Source organism: Podarcis cretensis (genome assembly GCF_951804945.1).
Source record: "Podarcis cretensis genome assembly, chromosome: 7".
Taxonomy (NCBI): domain Eukaryota; kingdom Metazoa; phylum Chordata; class Lepidosauria; order Squamata; family Lacertidae; genus Podarcis; species Podarcis cretensis.
The window spans coordinates 87487571-87512532 of record NC_137176.1 but is presented as its reverse complement, the minus strand read 5'-3'; the positions used below and the strand labels follow the sequence as shown (position 1 = coordinate 87512532).

The 24962-nt window shown below is 43.9% G+C and overlaps 1 protein-coding gene and 1 long non-coding RNA gene across 14 annotated transcripts in view; one reads left to right on the top strand and one right to left on the bottom strand.

Annotated features, from left to right (window-relative positions):
• The window catches only part of PTK2 (protein tyrosine kinase 2), a 202166-nt gene that overhangs the window by 168964 nt on the left and 8240 nt on the right, over nucleotides 1–24962 (top strand). For 11 of the 13 annotated variants that reach the window (XM_079984198.1, XM_079984199.1, XM_079984197.1 and 8 more), the window contains 7 exons: nucleotides 2353–2464; nucleotides 6943–7029; nucleotides 11457–11594; nucleotides 12779–12910; nucleotides 18806–18868; nucleotides 21653–21692; nucleotides 22135–22241. In XM_079984198.1, coding sequence (XP_079840324.1) covers nucleotides 2353–2464; nucleotides 6943–7029; nucleotides 11457–11594; nucleotides 12779–12910; nucleotides 18806–18868; nucleotides 21653–21692; nucleotides 22135–22241 — 679 coding nt within the window. Of the gene's footprint in view, nucleotides 1–1485; nucleotides 1641–2352; nucleotides 2465–6942; nucleotides 7030–11456; nucleotides 11595–12778; nucleotides 12911–18805; nucleotides 18869–21652; nucleotides 21693–22134; nucleotides 22242–24962 lie in introns of those variants that run through there. The other 2 variants (XM_079984191.1, XM_079984188.1) reach the window with 2 other exon arrangements.
• Nucleotides 15920–17764, bottom strand: LOC307220602. Its single transcript, XR_013840975.1, has 2 exons — nucleotides 17477–17764; nucleotides 15920–16176 (listed from the first exon to the last, which is right to left on the bottom strand). It is a non-coding gene; the product is annotated as an uncharacterized lncRNA (long non-coding RNA).

Here is a 24962-nt window from a genome sequence, read left to right as displayed (position 1 = left end):
CTGCACCAGATTTTTGGTTCAGGGGCTAGATTTAGCTCAGGGTTCACTAGTATTGATCCTTGGAATGGCAGATGGGAGGCATTACTCAAAGGCAAACTTTATCCATGGCTCTTCAGCTTTTAGAAGTTAAGCATTTTCAAAACTTGTCATGCAAGCATACAGGCAGGGTTGTTTTGGAGGAACCAGGGCAATGTGTGAGCACCTCTGTAAAGCAAACTAGAAATACATAGCTTATCTGAAAAGAAAAGGGTTGATTCTAAATTTGAAAGCGAAAAATGTCATGAATTCTTGCTGCATCTGTTTAGACTTACTATTACTGAGTGTTGGAGACACCACGGTGATGTGCATAGATAGCTTGCCAGGCATGCAGCTAAGAAATCAGGATTCCCATTTTTAGCTGGTTGTAGCTCTACATGTTTTTCATTGTCTTGGCTATTGACTGTCTCTTGTAAGTTGTGGCTTTTAGTGAGCTAGTGTGTTGTGGTCATGAGCCCCTATTTCTTCCACCCTTCCCCAAGTAGAATGACAGAAGTTTCCATCCAACTGTTACAACAGACAAATAAATAAAAACTCGATAAACAAATGGTTTGTTCATCATGTGTATCAGTTTCTTGAGGTTTGCAGCTGTCATGACAGTGCTCTTTAAAGCAAAGGTGCTGCTAGGATTTGGGTTGTTAACTGGGGTGTGCAAAAGGTGGGGGCAAATAGCAATAAGACAGATGGGCTTTCCCTAACCCAGACCCAGAGAACTGGGGATATTTAGAGAGAAATACTGCTGTTCATTGTATGTATGAATATGTACATAACACAGCTTATCCTGTCTTTACCTTAGCTAAACAGTTTTTGCAAGGTGTTGTATTGTTTTAAAAACATGCAAGACCCATTTGAGCATTTCAGCAAATGTGCATGTGCTTTGTTCTCAAACCACACTCAACTCACTAAAAGTAAACAAACAAAAACAGTTGTTCATCTCCAGACCAAATTTACCTGATATTTTGCTGCTGGAACAGACCCATAAGGGGGAAAATATATATTTGGTCTGATTTATTCTATCTTTGTGGTAGTAGCAGGGTGTGTTCATTTGGAGCCTACTGAGATTGCAGGGCAGTAGGCTCAAAATCCATTTATTTCCAGCAACCAGATGAAATAAATTGCTATCTGAGCTTTTGCCTTCTCCATCCCTATAGAAACTGCAGAGTGGTTTTACATTTGGCAGAGCAGAGAAGCAGAATCTAATAGCCAATCAAGGAGGAATTTATTTTTAAAATGAGCAAAGGACTAAGGCAACTTTCATCACTTTATTCCAAGTGGTTAACTGGGGGAGCTAGACGAGGAGGGTATAAATCCTGAACAGCCTTTAGAAACTCCTGACTGGCATCCCAAAGTTGCTGTGCTGCCAAACTGATTAGTTTGTGGCTCTGTAGAGACCAGTGTGGAAATGATCGGATCAGCTTCGAACTCCTTAGAATATATGTAGCACAGGATACTGTAACTGCTCAGTAAATCTTGGAAGCTGCTGCATGCCAAGTCTTTTTAAGATGGCTACTATCCAAGTTGGGTGATTTGCATGGCAGGAAGGGGAGTGAATTTCTGAAGAGGCAGAAAATCTTCAATTAGTCACTTCAAGTGGGAAAGATGTGGTAAGTAGCTGAGCAATAGAGGAGGTAGTACTCTTATTTGTTTTACTGGAGAAATTCCTTCTGTTCTCTGTTAGAAGCCTATCACAGTTTTTGTTTGAGCTTGTCTACTAGTAAAAAGTTAAGCAATAGGAGTTTTAGATGCAGTTTTAAGCATTTGATGTTATATTCAACATTACTAATAGAACTGAAAATACCTTTCTGTCTTTCTTAAGTCTGAAGCTTCTTTCGGACTTTTCAGAGATGCAACAATCTTATTTTACATGTGGTGTATGAATGTTTTCAAGCAAGTACGTGCTTGATTAATTGCCTCAGTATAATTACACTGGTGCCATTAGATCAAAAGGAATGTGGATATATAGATATTTTCAGTGTTCTTCTGTGGGATTACCCGTAACTTTCTAAATATATCTCTCATTGCCATATGTCTTGATGTTTTAAGAGTCTTGCGTTTCAAAATGCAGTTGCTAATTTCGCAAAGGCATTCTCCCCACACCCCCATTTCCCCTCCCCACTATTAGTCTTACAAAGCCTAACCATTTCTATTGCTGTCTAAAAAGAAGACATATTTGTCTAGCAAATTCCTTACTTGTCTGCCGTCTGCCCCAAACCATTGGTTTGGGGAATGTGCTTGGAGGAGACTTGAGGACGGCATCTATTACATTCTGAGCCAGAATGCCATTTATCTTCAGTGCAACATTTATTTCCCCCCTAGTACAATACTGGAGGAAGAGAAGCTGCAGCAGGAGGAGCGAATGAGAATGGAATCAAGGCGACAGGTTACGGTGTCCTGGGATTCAGGAGGATCAGATGAGGCTCCTCCCAAGGTATAGAAGATGGGTTTCTCTCATATCCTTTGTACTAAAACTGTGTGGCTTCTTAATTCCAGGAGGCCTTTGAATCTCTGTTGTTAAAGTGCAGGCAACTACATTATTTTTTCTTTTTTAAAAAAGCTGTCTTCCTTTGCCGCAGAGGTCCTTTTGAAAAAGTCCTGAAAGAAAGAAAGAAAGCTTAAAGGTAGCAGAAACAGAAAGAAATACAAATTAGTTCTTAGATATGTCTTCTTTAAGAAATAACTTGTTATTTTTCTGTACTTGAAAGTTGAAAAGTATTACTTAAATAATGTAAAAAAAAAAATGTGAAAGTGACATGCAACATCTGATGTTGATTATCTATTGACTGAAATTTAGAATAAGTGTGATTTCAGTAATTCCTACTCATTTGGTTCACATTTTGTTATCTGCTTTGCTGAAACTTGGTATAGTTCATGACATGTTCCCCATAAACCTCTATGAAGACATTAACTGGGTCTGATAGTAGGTGAACTTTCAGTGGTAATACGTCAGGTATGTTCTCATTGTCCTCTTTAGAATCTCCTCCCAGGGGCACCCAGATTATCATTGTATTATTTTACCCGGGGATTAAACATTTTCATTTTTGTCTTGCCTGACCGCTTGTAAATAGCTGGCTTGTGAGACGTCCATAAAGTTTTATTTACGACATAATAGCACGCCATTCAGAAATGAGTTCATTCCATTCTAATTTATACTGGGGCTTATCCCTTGCTCAGTGGATAGTGAGACCATTTTCAGATGTTTTGCTTACATCTGTTTTCACTTCATCAGCCTTTCCCTCAATGCTGATGTACATGCGACAGATACCTATGCTGCATAAAATGTGAGTGGGCTGCCTATGTGTCTCTGACTGGGGATTGGTTGTTGGCAGGCTGGGAAGGGGTATTTGTTCAGTAGTAGAGCACATGCTTTGCACGCCACAAGGCTCCAAAAGACCCCTGCCTGAGACCTTGGGTGCATTGCTGTCTGTTGGAGTAGAGACTATTAAGACTAGATGCTTGGATATGTTTGGAAGAAGCTGATTGATTGGATCCATTTCAGTCTGGCTTCAGGCCTGATCACAGCACTGCTTTGGTTATCCTAGTTGATGACATTTGTTGGGAGAGAGATGGAAGGAGTGCATCCCTGCTCGTTCTCCTTGATCTCTTGGTGGGTTTCAATACTGTTGACCATGGTATCCTTCTGAAGTACCTCAGGAAGATGGGGGTTGAGGGTACTCTACTTCAGTGGTTCTGATCCTACTCCTAAGGCCATTTCCAGAAGGTAGTTATGGGAGGCTATTGTTTGGCATTGTGCAAGTTGTCCTGCGGTGTCCTGTCTTGTCCTCCATGCTATTTAATATCTATATGAAACCACTTGGAGCTGTCATCAGATTTGGAGTGAGGTGTCACCAATATGCAAATGACACCAAGGTCTACTCTCTGTTCCATCTGAAACAGGAGAGGTGGTCGCAGTGTTAGACCACTGTCTAGAAACAACGGTGGGCTGGATGTGGGCCAGTAAATTGGAACTGAATCCTGAAAAGAAAGAGGTGCAATATGTCCCAGGTTCTTGAGTATGGGAAGTGAGGAGACTGCCTGTCCTGGTTGGTTGCACAATAACTTGGTTGCACGATAACTTGAGGGTGTTCCTGGATTCAGTCTTGTCACTGGAGGCTCAGGTGGCCATGGTGGCTTGGAGTGCTTTTTTCCAGCTCTAACTAAATTTTAAAAGCATATTGCGTGTTCCTTTCTTAGTTACCATGGCTTTGCCCTTCAGAACACAGAAGGCAATAAAATCAAATGAGCAGAAGTTCGCACTGACCTGTAGCCGAGCCATTTTGAATTACTGTACTCTCATGGTGAAGTGCTTTGCTGCATAAAATGTGAGTGGGCTGCCTATGTGTCTCTGACTGGGGATTGGTTGTTGGCAGGCTGGGAAGGGGTATTTGTTCAGTAGTAGAGCACATGCTTTGCACGCCACAAGGCTCCAAAAGACCCCTGCCTGAGACCTTGGGTGCATTGCTGTCTGTTGGAGTAGAGACTATTAAGACTAGATGCTTGGATATGTTTGGAAGAAGCTGATTGATTGGATCCATTTCAGTCTGGCTTCAGGCCTGATCACAGCACTGCTTTGGTTATCCTAGTTGATGACATTTGTTGGGAGAGAGATGGAAGGAGTGCATCCCTGCTCGTTCTCCTTGATCTCTTGGTGGGTTTCAATACTGTTGACCATGGTATCCTTCTGAAGTACCTCAGGAAGATGGGGGTTGAGGGTACTCTACTTCAGTGGTTCTGATCCTACTCCTAAGGCCATTTCCAGAAGGTAGTTATGGGAGGCTATTGTTTGGCATTGTGCAAGTTGTCCTGCGGTGTCCTGTCTTGTCCTCCATGCTATTTAATATCTATATGAAACCACTTGGAGCTGTCATCAGATTTGGAGTGAGGTGTCACCAATATGCAAATGACACCAAGGTCTACTCTCTGTTCCATCTGAAACAGGAGAGGTGGTCGCAGTGTTAGACCACTGTCTAGAAACAACGGTGGGCTGGATGTGGGCCAGTAAATTGGAACTGAATCCTGAAAAGAAAGAGGTGCAATATGTCCCAGGTTCTTGAGTATGGGAAGTGAGGAGACTGCCTGTCCTGGTTGGTTGCACAATAACTTGGTTGCACGATAACTTGAGGGTGTTCCTGGATTCAGTCTTGTCACTGGAGGCTCAGGTGGCCATGGTGGCTTGGAGTGCTTTTTTCCAGCTCTAACTAAATTTTAAAAGCATATTGCGTGTTCCTTTCTTAGTTACCATGGCTTTGCCCTTCAGAACACAGAAGGCAATAAAATCAAATGAGCAGAAGTTCGCACTGACCTGTAGCCGAGCCATTTTGAATTACTGTACTCTCATGGTGAAGTGCTTTGAATAACTAATACATACCGTATTTTTCGCCCTATAGGACGCACTTTTTCCCCTCCAAAAATGAAGGGGAAATGTGTGTGCGTCCTATGGGGCGAATGCAGGCTTTCGCTGAAGCCTGGAGAGCGAGAGGCGTCGGTGCGCACCGACGTCTCTCGCTCTCCAGGCTCCAGGAAGCTATCCGCAAGACTTACACGCCCGGGGGGAGTTCCCCCGGGTGCGCAAGGCTTGCGGGCGGCAGCCTGCAGCGCGGAGCATGGGGCGCCCTCCGGAGGATGCCCCGTGCTCCGCGCTGGTGTTGGCAAGCCTTGCGCACCCGGGGGATCTCCCCCCGGGAGCGCAAGGCTTGCGGGCGGCAGCGCGCAGCACGGGGCGCTCTCCGGAGGACGCCCCGTGCTCCGCGCTGGTGTGGGCAAGCCTTGCGCACCCGGGGGATTTCCCCCCGGGCGCGCATGGCTTGCGGGCGGCAGCCTGCAGCGCGGAGCACGAGGTGCCCTTTGGAGGATGCCCCATGCTTCGCGCAGGTGCCTGCAAGCCTTGCGCACGGGGGGCGCATGGGGCACCCTGAAACAGAGGGCTCCCCATGCTGCGGACAGTAGCCTGCCGCCCGACGCGCGGGGCGCCCTGAACCAGAGCGCCCCTCGCGCCAGGCAGACATCGGCTAGCCCCACAAGCTCGGGGGACAGCGGGGAGGCGCAGCACTGCCATCCCACTGTTCCCCGACCTGGTTTTGGGGGGGAAATATTTTTTTTTTCCTTTATTTCCCCCCCCCCCCAAAAAAAAGTAGGTGCGTCCTATGGGACGAAAAATACGGTACATTTGCAGAAGTAAACAAATGGCATGAGTTGTAGCAGCAAGCTGCCACTAGTATTTTACAACATTGTTTGATGGCATTAAACTGTTAAATTCTTAGAACTAATCTGAGTGGATAATAGGTTTCTTTAAATTAATGAATGAAGAATTACAGCTTGATTAAGAGAAGCACAACACTAAATCCTTTGAAAGCTGTGGCTAATGAGCAATGGGACCTGATTAGCACATAATAGAGGAGATTTTGGATCTGTGCTTTTTTGGGGTGGGGTGGGGAATACAGATGGGCTCTGACGTGACTGAGAGAAAAGTGTTCTAGTTACCTTTTCCGCCTTCTGTTTCGAACCTGAATGTAATGAACTTTTCAATAAAACTTGAGCCCATGAAAAAGCATCAGTTGAGTGCAATAGGAATTTGTAAAGCACATTACTTAGTCGCCATCTGTAGGGATCACAGTAATGCCAAAGCCATTTTTGTTGATTCAGTTTGTTCATCTAGTAATTGTCCTTATTCCTTGTTTGTTCCTTTGTCATACAAATTGTGTCCATCCCTACTGCACGTTTTCATTTGCTGCCAGTCATAAACCTGGTGATAGTCCTGGGCAGGTTAGGATGGAACCCAAGTCTAAGTGCATAAATGCAAGAAACTTCTTGCATCTGTTTCGTTGCATTTTTATTTTATTATTTTATGAAAAACATAGTGAGTTGCATTATTTTGTTTTGAAATGAAAGTGTGTTTCTTTGTATTTCTAGCCCAGCAGACCTGGTTATCCCAGTCCAAGATCCAGCGAAGGGTTTTATCCCAGCCCACAGCATATGGTACAGCCCAATCATTACCAGGTGAGAACTACTACTTCTTAATCACTATTGTTTCACTGTTTTAAAAAATCATATTAAATGATCGCGTAAGGAAGGAAAGCATGGTTCATATAGTTGGGGGATTGTCCACACATGGCCTATAGGGAGCCCTGGACACTTTTGTAAGAGCTTTTTGCACAACTCAATTTCCAGTATTACTGTTACTCCCATTAAACAGTTACTGCTAACTGCATGCCAGACATGGGGCAGAAGTGGTGAAGTCCCTGGTCAGGGGAACAAAAATTAGGCATATGATTTTTAATTTTTTTGTACTATTGACTTATTTTTCATACTTTTTCCTCCTCCTGCTAATTATGCTCAGGCGTAGCTTCTGTAATTTTGCCAGGCACAACCAATACACTTTCAAGCACATTTAGCACAATTTTGAAGCTAGTTTTTTTTAAAAAAAGAAAGATGTTGTTCCTGATAATGAATTCTGTTCCCACTACAAACTTATTTGGTTGAACTTTGCTATAATGGAATTGCAGAATGTTAACAACTCTCAAATTGGGTTGCTGAAGGAATAATGGATTTATGTTGGGTTGTCAAAAACACATTATCTGGCACAGTAACTTGAAAAAGAGAGAAGAAACTGACAGCAATAGAAGGTGCATTTAGTTGTTATTAATATAAACCTATGTTCCTACCTTCTCTTGGTCTGCCTTGTCCAGAATTGGTACTCTGGCAGACACTAGCTCTGCAAGGTTTCAGCCAAGTCTCTTCCCCTCCCCTCACCCCAGTCTTGTCAGCTAGGACCTTCTACATGCAAAACATGTTTTCTGCCACTGAGCTATGGGCTCTCCCCCATTAAAGGAGTAATTACACCAGAAGACCTAAAGAAATAGCTCCAAAGGGCTGTGGCGTTGCTAGGTTGGGTTGGAATTGACCTGCGAATAGAAAAGCTCTGGTGAGGGGGTAAGTCTAGACAAATATGCAAGATGGAAAAAACTTAGATATACAGTGGTGCCCCGCAAGACAAATGCCTCGCAAGACGGAAAACCCGCTAGACGAAAGGGTTTTCCGTTTTGGAGGTGCTTCGCAAAAGAATTTCCTATGGGCTTGCTTCGCAAGACGAAAATGTCTTGCGAGTTCCTGCGGGGTTTTTTCCCTCCCCCCCCTTTTCTAAGCCGCTTATCCGCTAAGCCGATAAGCTGCTAAAAGCCGCTAAGCCGCTAAGCTGCTAAAAGCCGCTAAGCCGCTAATAGCACTAATCCGCTAAGCCGTCAATGGGCTTGCTTTGCAAGACGAAAAAACCGCTAGACGAAGAGAATCGCGGAACGGATTCTTTTTGTCTTGCGAGGCACCACTGTATACCATTCTAATGCCAAGAACCCAATTCTCTCCCTCCTGCATTTCTTTAAATGAATGTGCTTTTTAGATTTCCATATTGTTATTATTATTTGTATGCCCTTTGCTTAACTATTTATTTGTGCATTCCTTTCATCGTGCAGAAAAAATGTAATACCTATATTGGTGAATGTATAATTACTCATTCCCAATTTATAATTCTTGCTGTCTTTTAAAAAGCAAATGTGTGAGCGAAGTTGGCATAGTGGAGAGATGAGAAGCATCAGAGGCAGAGCTTTTTTTCAGCCAGAACTTAGTGGAACTCAGTTCTAGCATCCATCAGGTGGGCACCATTGCCATTCTAAGGGAACGAGGGATGTGTTCATGGTGAGTTCCAGCACCTCTTTGTCTAGAAAAATAGCACTGAACAGAGATACATCCAGATTAAGAATGTACTGGGAGGTAGGACTTTGCTGAAAATGGTTTTGATGAGTAACTAGAAGGAGGCTGTGCAGCTGATTTGAAAAGTTTGTTCAAGTGTAGGAAGAAATAACAACATTGAGCAATATGAGAATTTAGCAAATGATGCTGATAGCCAGTGAGTTTGTGCAAAGGCAATGGAAGCAGAACAAAGGCACCAGAAAGTGAAAGAGAGAGGTGGGGAAAATATATATTGGGGGGGGGGGGGAGTGCTTTAAGTCTGTCACTTTGTGCATGCCAGAATCTCAGTGGAAGGAACACACACGAGACTTGACTTATTTCAAGTTTGCCACTGTATTCTGCTCTGGTCAGACCTCACCTGGAGTACTGTGTCCAGTTCTGGGCACCACAGTTCAAGAAGGACACTGACAAACTGGAACGTGTCCAGAGGAGGGCAACCAAAATGGTCAAAGGCCTGGAAACGATGCCTTATGAGGAACGGCTAAGGGAGCTGGGCATGTTTAGCCTGGAGAAGAGGAGGTTAAGGGGTGATATGATAGCCATGTTCAAATATATAAAAGGATGTCACATAGAGGAGGGAGTAAGGTTGTTTTCTGCTGCTCCAGAGAAGCGGACACGGAGCAATGGATCCAAACTACAAGAAAGAAGATTCCACCTAAACATTAGGAAGAACTTCCTGACAGTAAGAGCTGTTTGACAGTGGAATTTGCTGCCAAGGAGTGTGGTGGAGTCTCCTTCTTTGGAGGTCTTTAAGCAGAGGCTTGACAACCATATGTCAGGAGTGCTCTGATGGTGTTTCTTGCTTGGCAGGGGGTTGGACTCGATGGCCCTTGTGGTCTCTTCCAACTCTATGATTCTATGATTCTAAGTTGCAGTGGGTGAGGAGGAATTCAGATGATGGAGCTCCTATGTCTGCAGCAGGCTGAGAGCAAAGACATTTGAGCTTGACTGGGGTATCAGAAGTGAATAAGGAGAGAGAGTGCAGAAGACTTCCTGGAGGGGGATGGCAACAGAATTGTAAATACTCAAGAGGGAAAGTTGATTTCGGCAGTGGCATGCAACCTGAGTTGAGAGTGGGAAAGGTAGCTGTAATGCCAGCAAGGAGGGTGTTATGGTGGTTTAGAGGAGGGGCAACTGGAGCAAGGGTCCAGTATACCTGAAGGAGCATCTCCACCTCCATCGTTCTGCCTGGACACTGAGATCCACTGCCGAGGGTCTTCTGGCGGTTCCCTCACTGCGAGAAGCCAAGTTACAGGGAACCAGGCAGAGGGCCTTCTCAGTAATGGCACCCACCCTGTGGAATGCCCTCCCACTAGATGTCAAAGAGAAAAACAACTACCAGACTTTTAGAAGACATCTGAAGGCAGCCCTGTTTAGGGAAGCTTTGAATGTTTAATAGGTTATTGTATTTCAGTGTTCTGTTGGAAGCCGCCCAGAGTGGCTGGGGAAAGCCAACCAGATGAGAAAGTCGCAGAATCATAGATGGGCAGGGTATAAATCATAAATTATAATTATAATTATAATTATTATTATTATTATTATTATTATTATTATTATTATTATTATTATTGATTTTCCCAAGTGAGAAAAGGGAAGGGTGTAAAGTGATGTAAAGACAGACAAGGCTGGCAGGATTTGAAGATGGTTTGGATGTTGGCAGACCTTACTCAAAGTGCTCCAAAAAGTGAGAATCTGGAGATGAAGCAAGTAACAGCATCTCTCACTTTACGCGAGTGAGGGAATTACGTAGTTTTGAATGGAAAGAGTATGAGCTCTGTCTTTGCCATTTTAAATGCTGACACATTTGCAAGACTACTTGGAAGAAATGTGGATGAGACTGAGGTAGAGGATTAGGCAGAAGCTGAGAGGTCAGAGCTGAAAGAAAAAATGTGGGCACTATTGCTGCACTGTTGTCTTAAAGTTGTAGTATAATCCTTCCTCATTTATTTAGGGTTTATGGAAAGCTGTAAGTTGCAAATGTTGCACAGATGTGGAAGTGCAATTAAATGTTCTGATAAGACACTTCTCAGCGGTCTCCTTGAAGGCTTTTACATTTGCTAAGAGAAGCCAAAGTTTATGTATTTATTTTGCTTTGTTTTATCTTTGATCTTGTACCACCCTGGATCCTTTGACAATAATTATTGCAGTAACTCACAGATGGGTGCCAAGCTTGCAGTATGTCTACAATGCTGTGCATTTTTAAACCAGTATCTCATTTGAAACCAGCTTTGGATCACAATGGAGAAACTGTTGGAACATCTTCCAGCTTCTTGTGCTAATTATCTTCTGCCACCACAGACATAAAAGCTTGTAGAAAATGCTGGGGGTCGGTATTTAGCAGTATATATAGGGAAATGCAAACATAATCATTATTAGTGTCAGCGAGCACTGTGCGCTTGTATATCATGCACAAGTGTTCTGATATGGGCGTGTTCATTAAGGGCATTATAAGTTTCATTTTTCAGAAATAATCTCTAAAAATTAGGTACATATAAGGCAGCAACTAAGGGCATGTCATATTGTGACTGAAAGCATCAATTTCAACTCTCCTTTTCTCTCACTTGGATTTTTTTTTGTACCCCCCTGCATTTGATTTATGAGGACAAACTCGTAAAACATGTAAAAGTTTAACTGGAGACTTTGTAGTGAGTTCAGGCATTTCTCATTGCTTTCTTTGGTAGGTCTCAGGGTACAGCAGTTCCCATGGGATTCCAGCTATGGCGGGTAGCATTTATCCAGGCCAGGCTTCCCTCTTGGATCAAACAGATTCCTGGAATCATCGGCCTCAAGAAATATCCATGTGGCAACCCAACATGGAGGTAACTTCTTCCCAGATAATTAGCAACTTGTGGGCAGTTGGGAGCATTCTCTTGCTTTCTAGCTAATATGTGTATTCCCTCTCCCCTTTCCCTCCTTCTCCTCCTTCAGTAAGGCTTCAATAGCCTCATTTGTCCTCCTTCTGGTGTTTCATCCCCACCCAGTTTGACATAATCTATATGACGAAAGCAGCTCCCAGGATGCTTCTGTGCAGCCTTGCTTTTCTGAGAGTGCTAGTTAATCATCCCAGGCAATCCATATAGGGCAGTGCAGAGTTGTTCCATTGCTGCACCAGAGCAGTCAGAGCCAGAGGGGAGTGATACCAGGAAGATTATACAGCTGCCATCTGCTGGGAGAAAAGGGAACCTAGTGTTGGTTTCACACCATTCTCCTCCTTCAGTGAATGACAAAACATTTCACAGTTGGTCTTCATTCCTTCCGCAGGCAAGATTTTGGCTTGCCCTTTCCCTTACCCAAGTCCCTGACCTCGCAGCAGTTCTAATATACTCATCATTTAATGCACTATACTGGAGGAGGCTGAAACTTTGTGCTAAAAAACAACAACATTCTTGTTCCTCTGGGGTGCTGTTTAAACCTCCCCGTCCAACCTCTTAGTACAACAACTTCCTACAAGTGGATCTACTTATGACAAAGCATCACTGGCATGTCATTTTGAGTGGGTGGGTGGTAGTGCTAGTGACACGAAGCATTGGGAGGAGGCTCTCTCTGGACCATTAAGCACCTGTTTCAGTTGCTGAAGGCAATTGCTGCTACAGTTAGCTGAGTGCTTCTAGTGATATAAGAGGGTTTTTAGATCTAAATATACATGGCATCAATTCTCTTTCTGATAACTTTTTTCAAGTGCCTTTTCAGCCAAATAGATGGTCTGTAATGGATAGAAAAATACTTTTCAGTTGCGCAAATTTCCTAGCAGTTTCTCATTTATCCTTGCAACGACCAGTGAATTAGGTTCAGCTGCAAGCTATCTGCATAGCTAAATTGGGGTTTCAGCCTAGAATTCTCGTGTCTAAATGTAATCTAGCACCATGTTTGTTTAATGAGTTTATTGCAAACTGATTTTTATCTTGCCTGAAAAGCTGCTGCCTTCAAGAACAGGATTATATCAACAGAATAAAAATACTACCGCAATTAATATTCTTGGTTATTTTCTCTCTTTGTCTGGTAGGATTCCGGCAGTTTAGATCTACGAGGAATGGGGCAAGTTCTACCTGCACATCTAATGGAGGAGAGATTGATACGACAGCAACAGGAAATGGAGGAAGACCAGCGATGGTTGGAAAAAGAAGAGAGATTCCTGGTAATGCATTCCACTGCGCTGCTTAACTCTCGCTAATTAATGCAGTGTTCTCTAAGACACGCTTGGTGTTGGGCTCAGGTCTGTGCAGACACTGGTCAGAGGCACCAATAAAGAAACCACAAGTCTCATGGTTCTGATAATAATTGCAAAGTAGGGACCCACAGATCACACTTGTGGGTGAGATCCAAGTAACACCTGACATTTGCAAATGTTCCAGTGTCCCTCCTTACAGATACATAGGTGATGTTGTAGATCTGGGGGTTGCTGCTGTTCACTCCCACTTTAGATCCTAGTTAGGAACCTGACCTCCTTCCAGTTCTTATCACAGATCTCCACACAAGAGGGAGGTGGGGAATGACCCCCTTTTCTCAAACTGACCTAATTTTATCTGCGCAAGTCACAGGAGAGATACAAGAGGATCAGAGCTGCCTTCATCAACACTCCCACTTCAGGTGGAAGAAACCAAGTACACAGGTTTTCCCCCTTCCTTCCCTCCCTCCCTCTCACTCAGATGGGTTCTGCTCTCTGATAGGGAAGATGGAGAGGCTGAAAGGGCTAAGAAAAGGCTCTCCTAGTGCAGACATTTCCATGATAGTTTCCCCTGGCAACCAGCAAAGAAACCGTACACCTATCTGACTCAGGTGAGGATAGTCCCAAGACTCTGTCTGAACCAGCTAAACCTCAATCTTCCCCTTCCACTTGACCAACCTCATTGACATCATCTGCAAGGAATGGGCCAGGCCTTCCAAACCTGAGTCGCACTTTCCCATCTGTGACACATTCTCCCCTCTCCCACATGATGAATTGCAAGACCTGGCCACAACCAAGTTGGATGCTAAGGGGGTAGTACTCATGTCAAAGGCTCTTCTCCTAACTTCAGACTTGGGTGAGCTACTGGTTGAACAGCAGTGGAGAAGTGAAGCTACTACACACAGGTTTGAGTCATCTTCTTTGGCTCTGGGGGCCTTTGCTAAATCCTCAATGATCTCTCTTTTACTTGACCAAATGTAGCTCGGACAGAGATGCCAGAGAAGCACTCCAAGGTTTTCTACTCCTTGGTCTTCCTGATGGGTGCCTCACTACCCATCCTTTGCCAGCCAGGCCCGTGTCTTAAGATCTTCTGGAGAGGATCTGTTCCAAGGACCCTCTTTAAGTTAGTCGTGTACTATGCTTTCACAAAGGAGAGGGCCTTTTCTGTGGTGGCACTTTAATTTTGGAATGCCCTCTAAGGAGGCACACCCAATGTTGAGCCTGCAAGAAAGAAAAAAATCTCAGGACTAACTGACACCCCCCCCCAAAAAAAAAATCAAAACAAAATTCCAAAACTGAATGAGAAGAGTTTTGACAGTACAGTGGTACCTCTGGTTAAGAACTTAATTTGTTCTGGAGGTCCGTTCTTAACCTGAAACTGCTCTTAACCTGAAGCACCACTTTAGCTAATGGGGCCTCCCACTGCCACCGCACAATTTCTGTTCTCATCCTGAAGCAAAGTTCTTAACCCGAGGTACTATTTCTGGGTTAACAAAGTCTGTAACCTGAAGCGTCTGTAACCCGAGGTACCACTGTATATTCAAGTGATTTCATGAAACATGTAGGCTTCCAATTAGTCCAGTTTTAATTCAGCCCTGCATTCCATAGCTACAGCTGTCTGCGTGGACACAGTGCCAAGCCACGCCTAAAGGAGCTACTCACTTCCTCTTCAAAAGCTCTTAGAGTTAACAAGGCAACCTGCAACAGATCACAACTGAAGTGCCTCTTGTACTTCTCAGCTGCTTGGTGCCCTGCTTAGAACCAGAAGGCCCTGGAAAAGTCCTGCACTTGAGCCTGGACTAAGCCTCCCATAAGTGGTTGCGGCAGGGAATTTGTGGCTGTCGGGTTGGGAGGGAGGGGGTGTGGTCCAGGTTGAACTATCCTCAGCCTTCACCCCTTACTGATGTGTCACAGAGAGGAGAGGGTTGGCTAACTGGATTCTGCAGGGCTGGAACAGGGAGCATTAATGCCCAGTGTGCAGCCTGGTTGACGGGCAGTGAAAACGCAGGCCCTAAAGGCAAGGAGACTCACCCTGCAAGCCCAGGTATGAAGGGGAAATGGTCCAAATGTCTTCGATGAACTTTAAGCAGGCTTCCACAGAACGTTTTAATCAGATTTCTTAGGGGTGGAGATTCTGCATATCTCCAAGAGGCCATCTTATTTTCTCTGTTAATCATTGGACCCGTTTTTCCTACGCTTTTAGCAATTTGCATCCTTGGATCTGTTGTGGCTTTCTGTCGATAGCACATTGATAGTTGTGCGCATGAGCAGGCACGCACTGTTCAGCAAAGCTTGGAATTCTGCAACCCCTCACTGGCCTCCCTGGATTTGGGGTGGAATAACTGACATAGTGCTCTTATCTCTGGCTTTTTATTTTTGTTTTCAGGGGTTGGTGAATTCACAAATATTCCCACATATGTGCAGCTCAGCACATGTCTAGACGAACTAGGAAAACACGAATAGCAGCGGGTAAATTGGTGGAACTGTGTGCTAAAGTTGGGTTTTTATTTTAGGATTAGAGAGAGAGAGAGAGAGAGAGAGAGAGAGAGAACACAGCCATCATTTTTCCTTTGTTGAGAATGACTTGTGCATTTTTTCCCACTGAATTAATGAAAAAAAAGACATGGAATGCAGCAGAGCTCTCCAGCTCCTCTTTGTGAAGAGGGGCGGGGTGGTGGGTAATTATATCCTTGCCGTTCCCAAAAGAATTCAGCTAAGCAAGGGCTTCTGCGCACATTTCGCTTTTGTGGCATTTACCCTAAAGTGTTTTGCTGTCGTTGGTGCTGCATTAAGAGTAAGCTGCCTTCACTTCCTGCTAGGTAGAGTGTCTAAAAGAAAGCTTGCACATACCTAGAGGATGTTGAATTGAGAAAAAACTGCCCTCAGGATGCTGTGGGCACACACTACCAATCTACCCTTTTCAGTCACAACTGCAACACCTGTCCTGTCCTGTTGCATCCTCTTTTTTAAAAAAATAATAATGGGTGCGACTTTTAACAGCACGATTTTCTAATACACAAGGGGGGCAATCCATTGTAAAAATACTTGTAGGTGCAACCTCCCCCGATAGGGATGCTTGAGGATTTTGCTTAGTTCACATTTTTAGGCAATCCACCTTGATTCGTGCTTCTGGAATAAATACAGTTTGCACAGTTTTCTGAATTTTTCAATATTGTCATCTGCTCAAAAATGCAGTAAAATATATTTCAGGACGAAACAGATACAAAAGCACGCACCTTGAGGTGAAATGCATACAAAATGCATATTCTGTGAAATGCACATTAAAATGTGAACTATTTTGGGGGTTTGGTTTTTTTAATATTGCATAATGATGTGGATACGGAATGGACTTATGAACGGAGTGCCGTGAACCAGAAACAAATTGATCTGTCCATCCATGTTCTGTGATAGTTAGGCATTCGGGAAATGAGGAGATGTGGCGAGAGTTCAGACCTTGATGCCATGATGCTGTTTCAGGCTGGAGAGAGCAGAGGGCTAACTCCCATCTGTTCCAGGAAGCATGGCCAATGATCAGGGGTGATGGGAGTTGCTGTCCAATGACACCTGGGGCGCCATAGGTTACTCAACCATGCTCTAAAGAGGTTGGAACATCCCCTTGGAATAGTGAGATGGCGCTATCATTAGGAGAAATCAAAGGCAGAGGGGTTTGTTCCTCCCTCTTCCTCTCTACATTCGCCTAGTTGGGCAAACTAGGTTAACTATCCCTGTGATAGTAATTCAGTACTATCTACCTCATGTATTGTTCAGTTGTGTGGGAGCTCCATCATTTACCAGTGGACAAGTGCGAGATAGATTAAACACTCTCCAAGGAACTTATGCAATACTTGTGATATAATACACTTAATATGGGACGCGGGTGGTGCTGTGGGTTAAACCACACAGCCTAGGACTTGCCGATCAGAAGGTCGGCGGTTCGAATCCCCGTGACGGGGTGAGCTCCCGTTGCTCGGTCCCTGCTCCTGCCAACCTGGCAGTTCGAAAGCACATCAAAGTACAAGTAGATAAATAGGTACCGCTCCGGCAGGAAGGTAAACGGCGTTTCCGTGTGCTGCTCTGGTTCGCCAGAAGCGGCTTAGTCATGCTGGCCACATGACCCGGAAGCTGTACACCGGCTCCCTTGGGCAATAAAGCGAGATGGGTGCCGCAACCCCAGAGTCAGTCACGACTGGACCTAATGGTCAGGGGTCCCTTTACCCCTAATACACTTAATGCTTGTCCCACACTTGAAGAAACCAGTCCTTACCCCTCTGCCTATTGGAACTCTGCCTATTGACATCAGGAAGGTGCCTTCATTGTCTTCTTTTCGGCACGCACTTAAAATATTTTTATTTAGGCAATCCTATCTGGACTTGTAGAAGTTGCATGTATTTTATTTCATTTTTGGTATTGTTGCTTTTATTCATTTTGAATATTCTTAAATATCTGTTTTTACCTGCTTATCAGTGATGTTAATTCTTTTATACATATATAACAGAGGTTCTCTTACAGTCAAACATTGTATAAATTTTGTTAAACAAATAAATGAAGTTGGTTGTTGAGAAGAAACTTAAACCCTGACCCTACATACGGATGACACACTAAGCCAGGGGTCAGCAAACCTTTTCAGCGGGGGGCTGGTCCACTGTACTTCAGACCTTGTGGGGGCCGGACTATATTTTGAAAAATAAATAAATGAACTTATTCCTATACCCAACAAATAACCCGGAGATGCATTTTAAATAAAAGCACACATTCTACTCATGTAAAAACACGCTGATTCCCAGACCGTCCGCAGGCCGGATTTAGAAGGCGATTGGCCTGAGTTTGTCTACCTATGCACTAAGCCAAACTATGGATTAGCAGCCATGCTGCCCTAACCTAAAAATCCCGGGGGGGGGGGGATGACTGTGACCTCCTCTTCAGGAGCCAGCATGTTTGTGCTAAGCTATGATTTGGCTTAGTGTGGGGTGTGAACATAGTCTCTCTTTTAGCCTATCTCTGCTCTGCCCCTTTTAATATATTTTTTTTTGGGGGGGGGGGATTAAAAACTTCATCTGATCCATATTGCAAAATATCATTTCCAAGCTTTTGTTTTTATATTATGCAGTGTAGTATCAGAGTAGGAGGATGATCTTTAGGAATTGTTTTATTTTTAAAAAGTCAACAGATTCCTTTACTAATCTGACTTTTCAAAGGGATAATAAAAAGTGGCTTCTATTTTTTTCCTGCTAGAAGCAGCGTATTGGGTCCAGGCTGCCTTGTGAACTTTTTGCATCTCTCTGCTTTAAAAGAGCGCTGGTAATTGGCCCCATTTGGGAAGTTTGGAGATGGAGCCAAGTACATTTAAGCCTTCCTCAAGCAGGAAACAGGAATTAATGTGAAGCGTTTCTCATCCTGTGGTTGAAATTTTCGCTGTTAGGAAGAAAAGCGCAATAAACAACGGCTGTGGCGCTGCTGCTGCTGCTATTCCTGGGAGAATTAAAATGCAGGTTTTCCAATGTTGTCTTGGGGAAATGGTACTATCAATATTTATCTCAAAGCCTTTTTTATGTACAAGCAAGAAAGCGAATAGTTAGAAAGAGCAAAAGAAAAGAAAAATCTTTAGATGGGCTGCTGGGAGGTTCAGTTGCTGCGTTTTGGAAGTGTGTGTTGGGGTGTGTGTGTGAAGTTGAGGCATGAGGAGAAGGAATGCAATAGCATCCGTATTAGTCAAAGTGCGCTCTCTCCCACTCCTTCCTTTCCTCCCAGCAGATGATTTTTATGTTTTGCCTTTCTTTTAGTAAGAATTCTATTTCTTAGGCTATTTGGCTTGCCTGGCTCTTCAAAACCCGCAGTACAAAACCACATCTCTTTTCATTTCCTTAGAAACCTGATGTGAGGCTCTCCAGGGGGAGCATCGATCGAGAAGATGGGAGTCTCCAAGGTCCGGTAAGCACAGATGCCATCTCTTCGACTACCAGGAGAAATGTTTGTTTAATTTCCTCGATGGAAAACGTTGTTAACATTCCGCTCGTGCTCGCGGGAGATGAGTTTTGGTTTTCTTGGTGTTTCCACGATTGTTATGTTTGCGTGAGAGGTTTCAAAAGGCTCCCACTTCTCTGGGAACGGCGCTGACGGGGGAAGTCTTGTGCGCGCAGCACTTTGGGAGCTGCTTCTTTTCATGCCGCTGCCGAAGCAGATGTGCTCTTCCCTTTACAAACAGAGCTCTAATTATTTTTAAAGCTGCTTTGCAGTACACAGCCAGGTCAGGATGTGTGTGTGCCTGTGTTAGCTTTGCATTGACGTATCTGCCAACAGAAAACAAAACTGTAAAGGAATGCCTGCAGATGTTTGAGTAACTAGAGAGCATTCTCCTAAGTAATGTGGAACTTAAGTAGTGTCTTGAGGGTGATGTTTGTAAGCAAGCTATCATCAAAACAAGGGCTGGATGAAAAGATGTGTTGGATGTGCTTGTAAGACACATCTGCAACAGGGGTATAGCTGCCTCAGACAATAAACATGTAATCTGATTGCTATTCAGAAACCTGTACTTGGTGGTGACCTACCCCCTTCCAATTAATTACTGTGTTTGGGGCATTTAAATGTGCATTTCTCAGTACCTGGAGGTGCAGCTGCAATATCAAAAGAAAGTCTTAAGAACTCATTCATCCACCTTGGCTTTATAGAAATAAGGGCTGCACTGCTTTCACAACAGAGATCAGAGTATTTAAATTGGATTATTAGCTTCAGGGACTTTGGATCAACACTGGGATAAACTTGCTGACAGCTTCAGGCTTGCTTGTTCATAGGGATTTCTGCTGCTAATGTACTTTGAGCATGCTACCTAGAAAGCAAATATCAGGCCTACCTTCAGATTTTTGAGGATCTGATCAGTGGGACTTGGTTGATCTCTGACTGCCGCTCCTTCATCTGGAGGGGAAGATCAAGGCATACTTTGAGGTATGGGACTGTAAACAGACACAGCTATGTCCTGGGATGGCTGCTTCTGTAGGACAATCTCCAGGTCCTCTGGAGAAACAAGTTGTGTAGACAGCTGGAACATATTGCACTGTTCTGTGTTCATACAGCAGAGCTGAAGGATCTCCCATTGTTGGTAACCTCTGTAACCATCCCTTGCAGTCTAGCAAACCTAATTTAAACAGAAGGCCCTTTCCACTTCTCAGAAGTGCTTTCTCATGTACGGTTCTGCAAGGTAACTTGGTTCTGCAATGAGATGGGCCTTCATTGTGGTGGCATCTACTCTCTCGTTCTGTTGGTGCATACTGAACCCTTTGACATGGAGATATTTATCCCAGCCTGTATCTGTAGGGAATTGTTTCCACACTGTTCTCGTTTTATGATTGTAACTATTTTTACTGGTTGTATAATTGCATGTTTTCTGGTTGGGACCCACCCTGAGACCTCATGGCGAAAGGGTGGGTAAGAAACACAGAGTGGTCTTCATTGACATTTTGCTCAGAGCAGATCCCTTGAAATTAAGGAACATGACTAAGTTAGGTTGGCTGATTTCAATTAGTAAAACCTAATGAATGCCACCCCTATTTTTTTTAACTGTGCGCATGCAGAGAGAGAGAGAGAGACAGACAGACAGACAGACAGACAGACAGACAGACAGACACATATAGAACAACATCACATCAATTCAAATCCAGTACAGATACCAGCTGAGATGTTTCTTACTCCTTTCCTGTTAGTTTTTCAGTTACACATTTTCTCTTGCTAGCATGTAAGCTTAGCCACCCACAAAGACACATATTTGCTCTGAGAGTGACACTAGAGCAGCTAGCTAGAACATGTTGAATGAATCAGTGCAGTGAATTATTCTGGATTTATCCTTGGGGGCAGCTGAGTTCATGCAGACGCTCTGTGGCTTGGCCTCATTTTGCAAGGTGACCTCGAAATGCTATGTTAGTAGATAACCAGCTTTTAAAAATTGGAGCTACCCAATACTCTTGCCTGGGTTCTGATGAGGAAAACACATCTTTTCACTCACATGTTACATTTTCTGCAGCAGAAATGTCCTGTTCAGATTCCCATATAGCCTTGCTTGTGTCAGCACTATTATCTTGCAAAGGAAATTTTTCTCTGTGAATGCTCACTTTTTGATAAAAGCACACCAGGCTTTTCTAAACCAATGTTTTTCTAAGAATGCAGCAGCCAAACAGCATGCACAAATGCCACTTTCGTTGTGCAGTGAGAGAATAGACTTTTATCTCGCTTGGCAAAGGGTTGTAGAAATATGATTAGATTTGAATCCTGTTATAAACCCCTTTCCAAATTAATAACCAAGGTCTTTTGTTCGTTTTCCTTTTATTGTGAAACACAAGAGTAATTATTCTGAAAGATCTGTTGAACAATAAGGAGAGACCTGAGGCACAAGCTTTTCGTACTGCAGCTCAGTAGCCTGGATTTTTGTATTTGGATTGAAGAGGTAGAATGTTATAAACATGTCATTTTGTCTGAGTGATGGTAGCTGTGACCTTGCATGGATATATCACACGGATGCCGAGCAAAATAGCAGGAGATGGGAGGATTTGTTTTATGTTGTTTTCTCCTGAAATTTGAGAGCAGTGGGAGAGGAGAAATGTTGGAAATTCTTGTGGCTGGATAGCCTGATGCATAAGGATGGTGGGGGAGGGGAGTTAGCTGGAGAGGGTTTCTTTGTACATAAACACTGTGAGCAGACAAATAAAACTTATTTTCCTTTTTCAGGCTTCTAACCAGCACATTTATCAGCCTGTGGGTAAACCAGGTAAGTCATAAATAGGCAGCTTTACAGCCACAATGTGAACTCTCAATCTCTCCTCTGTAGGTCTCCTCCATTATTAGAAAATCCATTAGATTCTGGGGTAAACAACATTTGTCAAAGCTAGTGGCAGTCTTCGGTGGCTACTCATGAGTAATACCATGTGTCTGGTTCTCCTATACCAACAGGATCTGTAAAGGTCCATTTAAACAAGCTGTGTCTATTACCTAATTCTAAGAGGCTTCTGTGCTTGACTTCAAAGCCAACGTATAAAGTATAAATTGCTCTTAAGTTCTGATTTTGGGGATTGTGTGTTTTGCTCTCTCATAGAAGGGGTTGGTTTGGGTGCTAGTGAAATTGGACTTGATGAGTTTCTGCTGCATTCCAATTAAATGAGCCTAATGATTGTAGTTTTCATATCAATGCATGTATAATATTTTCTTACCAGATCATTCTGCTCCACCAAAGAAACCACCTCGCCCAGGAGCTCCCAGCCATTTGGGTAGCCTTGCCAGCCTGAACAGCCCCGTGGACAGCTACAATGAAGGGGTTAAGGTATGTTCTTAGTGCAACGTTGGGTTGCATTGCTCATTACTCTTCAAAGTCCTGGGTTAAGTTGAACAATTACTGTTACTAATGGAGAAACAGGTCAAAAACTACCATAACCTTTCTTGACCAGTCAAGGTAGATGTGTGTTATGGCAGGTCTTTCTCCTGGTGCTCCCCACGCTGAGTTCATGGTACCCGAAGAAAATAAATATCCAGTCTTTGCCATATTCAGCCATTTTAGATTTCTGTTCCTCCAGGTTGTCAGATTCTGTTTCCCAACTGAATATACTCAAGCTGGTTGTGGAATCCATCTGCGAGTGGAGAGTCAAAACTGCAGCTTGCAAAATGAGATCTGGTGCCCAAGGCCTGTCATCAGCTTACTCCCTTCACAAATGATAGGGAATAAGAGATTGTGTACGGACTGGGCTAGAACATTGATGTTGCTTCTCACTGCTGCAAGTTGCAGCATATAATAATACCATGCCTGTTGATCTTTGTGTGCGTGGTGCAGTTTATGCAAGAGCAGCACTGGGTATCTCTGTACTTTAACCTTGCTATGCACTTTTCTTTTGGTGGGGGGTATTAATAGTGGTTTGAAATAGAATCAGATGATTGTCCCCTAGCTTAAGACATCTCTCCTGGCAACTCTTGCCATGTGAAGTACACTTGTCTATAAACTATTCACACGGTGTAATGAGCCATTACTATTCAGTAGCTGCTCAGAAATGATTGGAAGCAGGTAGCAGAAAGCTCACTTCATGGCCAGAATCTGGGCATATTTTGTAAGCATAGAGCTGCCGGGGTGCTTTGGGGGGGGGGCATTTTTACATGGCATTCTTGTAGTGATGGATCATATACTCCCACTATTAACATGAGTTCTAAATAATGACTAACCCACCATGCATCACACAGTGTGTTGTTGTTTTTTTGCCTTATTCTCCACCATTCTTTCCAGAGATGTACCCTTTACTGAAATGTGAATAAGGCAGTCAACTGTTCTATCAACAGTGGTTTGGTAGATTATATATAGTGTCCAAAGTGTGCCCTGCATAGGATTGTCACACACTAGAGGGAGTCTTGAGCCAACAGCGTTCTAGATCATCAGTCTAGATCAGCGGTTCTCAACCTGTGGGTCCCCAGATGTTGTTGGACTACAACTCCCATCAACCCTGAGCTCTGGCCTTGCTAGCTAGAGGTGATGGGAATTGTAGTTCAGCAACGTCTGGGGACCCCCAGGTTGAGAAAGGCTGGTCTAGATAATCTAGATTTGATGCTACTAAGCAGAGGCTGAAATCCTGTGCTCCGTGTGCTGCGGTCAGTCTTCTGACGCCATTTGTGCCCTTGTTAGAGAAGCCGATGAGGCCCATACTTGCAGTGTACTGCCCCAGGTACCCCTAGGAAGCCCCAGCTGCTTGTCCCTTTCATGCGACATAATTGTGCTGAATGGCACTTTTCTTCAGTGAACAAAGTTGCCAGCTACAAGTGGGGTCATGAGCCTTCCACATCAGAAGTGTGCAGCTTCCCAGAGGCAGCCTCCCTTTCCCTGCAGTCTTGGGTAGTCTCCTTTTGTTCCAGTAGAGAACTTGCCACAGCCATATGACAACAGGCCCCTCTTCGCTATATGGTATTTCTGGCATCCACCTCTAATATTCCTTTTCTCGTTGAATGCAAGTTCATGCTGTCCTGAATTCTACATTTTCCATAATGTGCTGGGGCCAAAAATGAACACTGCCATTTCTGCTGACTTTTTATCTTAGCTGCGCACAGAAAAGCTCAGTCAAGAGTATTTATTTCTGAGTCTTGGAAATGCCAGGGCGATAAGTCTTGAAAACCTGTGTTGTTCAAAGCTTCACCCGAGCTCTAACCTTGAGCAGGATTCTTGGGTAAATACAGCATCTTAGATTCTGGCCAAGATCCCGGGAGCCACTCTGGCAGGATGTCAGAGGACTTTAAACATGCTCAGTAGACTTTGGGCCTTCATTTCATCTAAGGGCAGCCCCCTGTGCTGTACTGTGAAAGTCTTCTGTGCTTCACTTCAAAGGTGGTTTGCCATGTCATGTATGCAGAGCTGCTGTTTGAGGAACACAAGCCCAGAGTCCCCTTGTAGACTGCAGGAGTAGCTGTGTGGCTCTGAATCTCAGCCTCTGTAGCAACAGCTGAAAGTCTCTTTGTTCCTCTGGGTGGAATTCACTTTTAAACACTCAGGGCTCTACCCAGTAGCTTTGGGAACTTGCCTGCTTTTCTTTCAAATTGCTGGGAAGCTGAGGCACAAATGGAATGTGTTCTTGCTAATAGGCTGAAGAAGCTGAGCTTTTCCCCAGGCAGGAATGATTTTCAGAGGCAGGTGGTAGTAACATTTCTCCTCCTTCATGGGCACAGCAGTACTGTTTTTGTGACATGCTGGCTTTATTTCTCCCGCTGCAATAATTGTGGATTGCAGTTTCCCTCAGTAGAGTTAAGGTTTTAAGTCTGTCTCATCAACAAAGGCTGACGATGTATATGGCTTTTTAAAAACCCTGCTTGAAATCCAATTCTTCTTGCCCCTGAATCTGGTTTTTAAACCTGGCTTCTACATCCAGCTCAAATAAAAAGGCTTAAATGTAGTATAGACAAATGCTTATGCTTTGGCCTTTTGACTTTCCAACACAGAAGACTGCATTTAAAGTGCAGCCACAGAAAACATGTCCTTGTTCAGCAGCAGAGGTCACCCATGTGGTGCTGTCCAGAT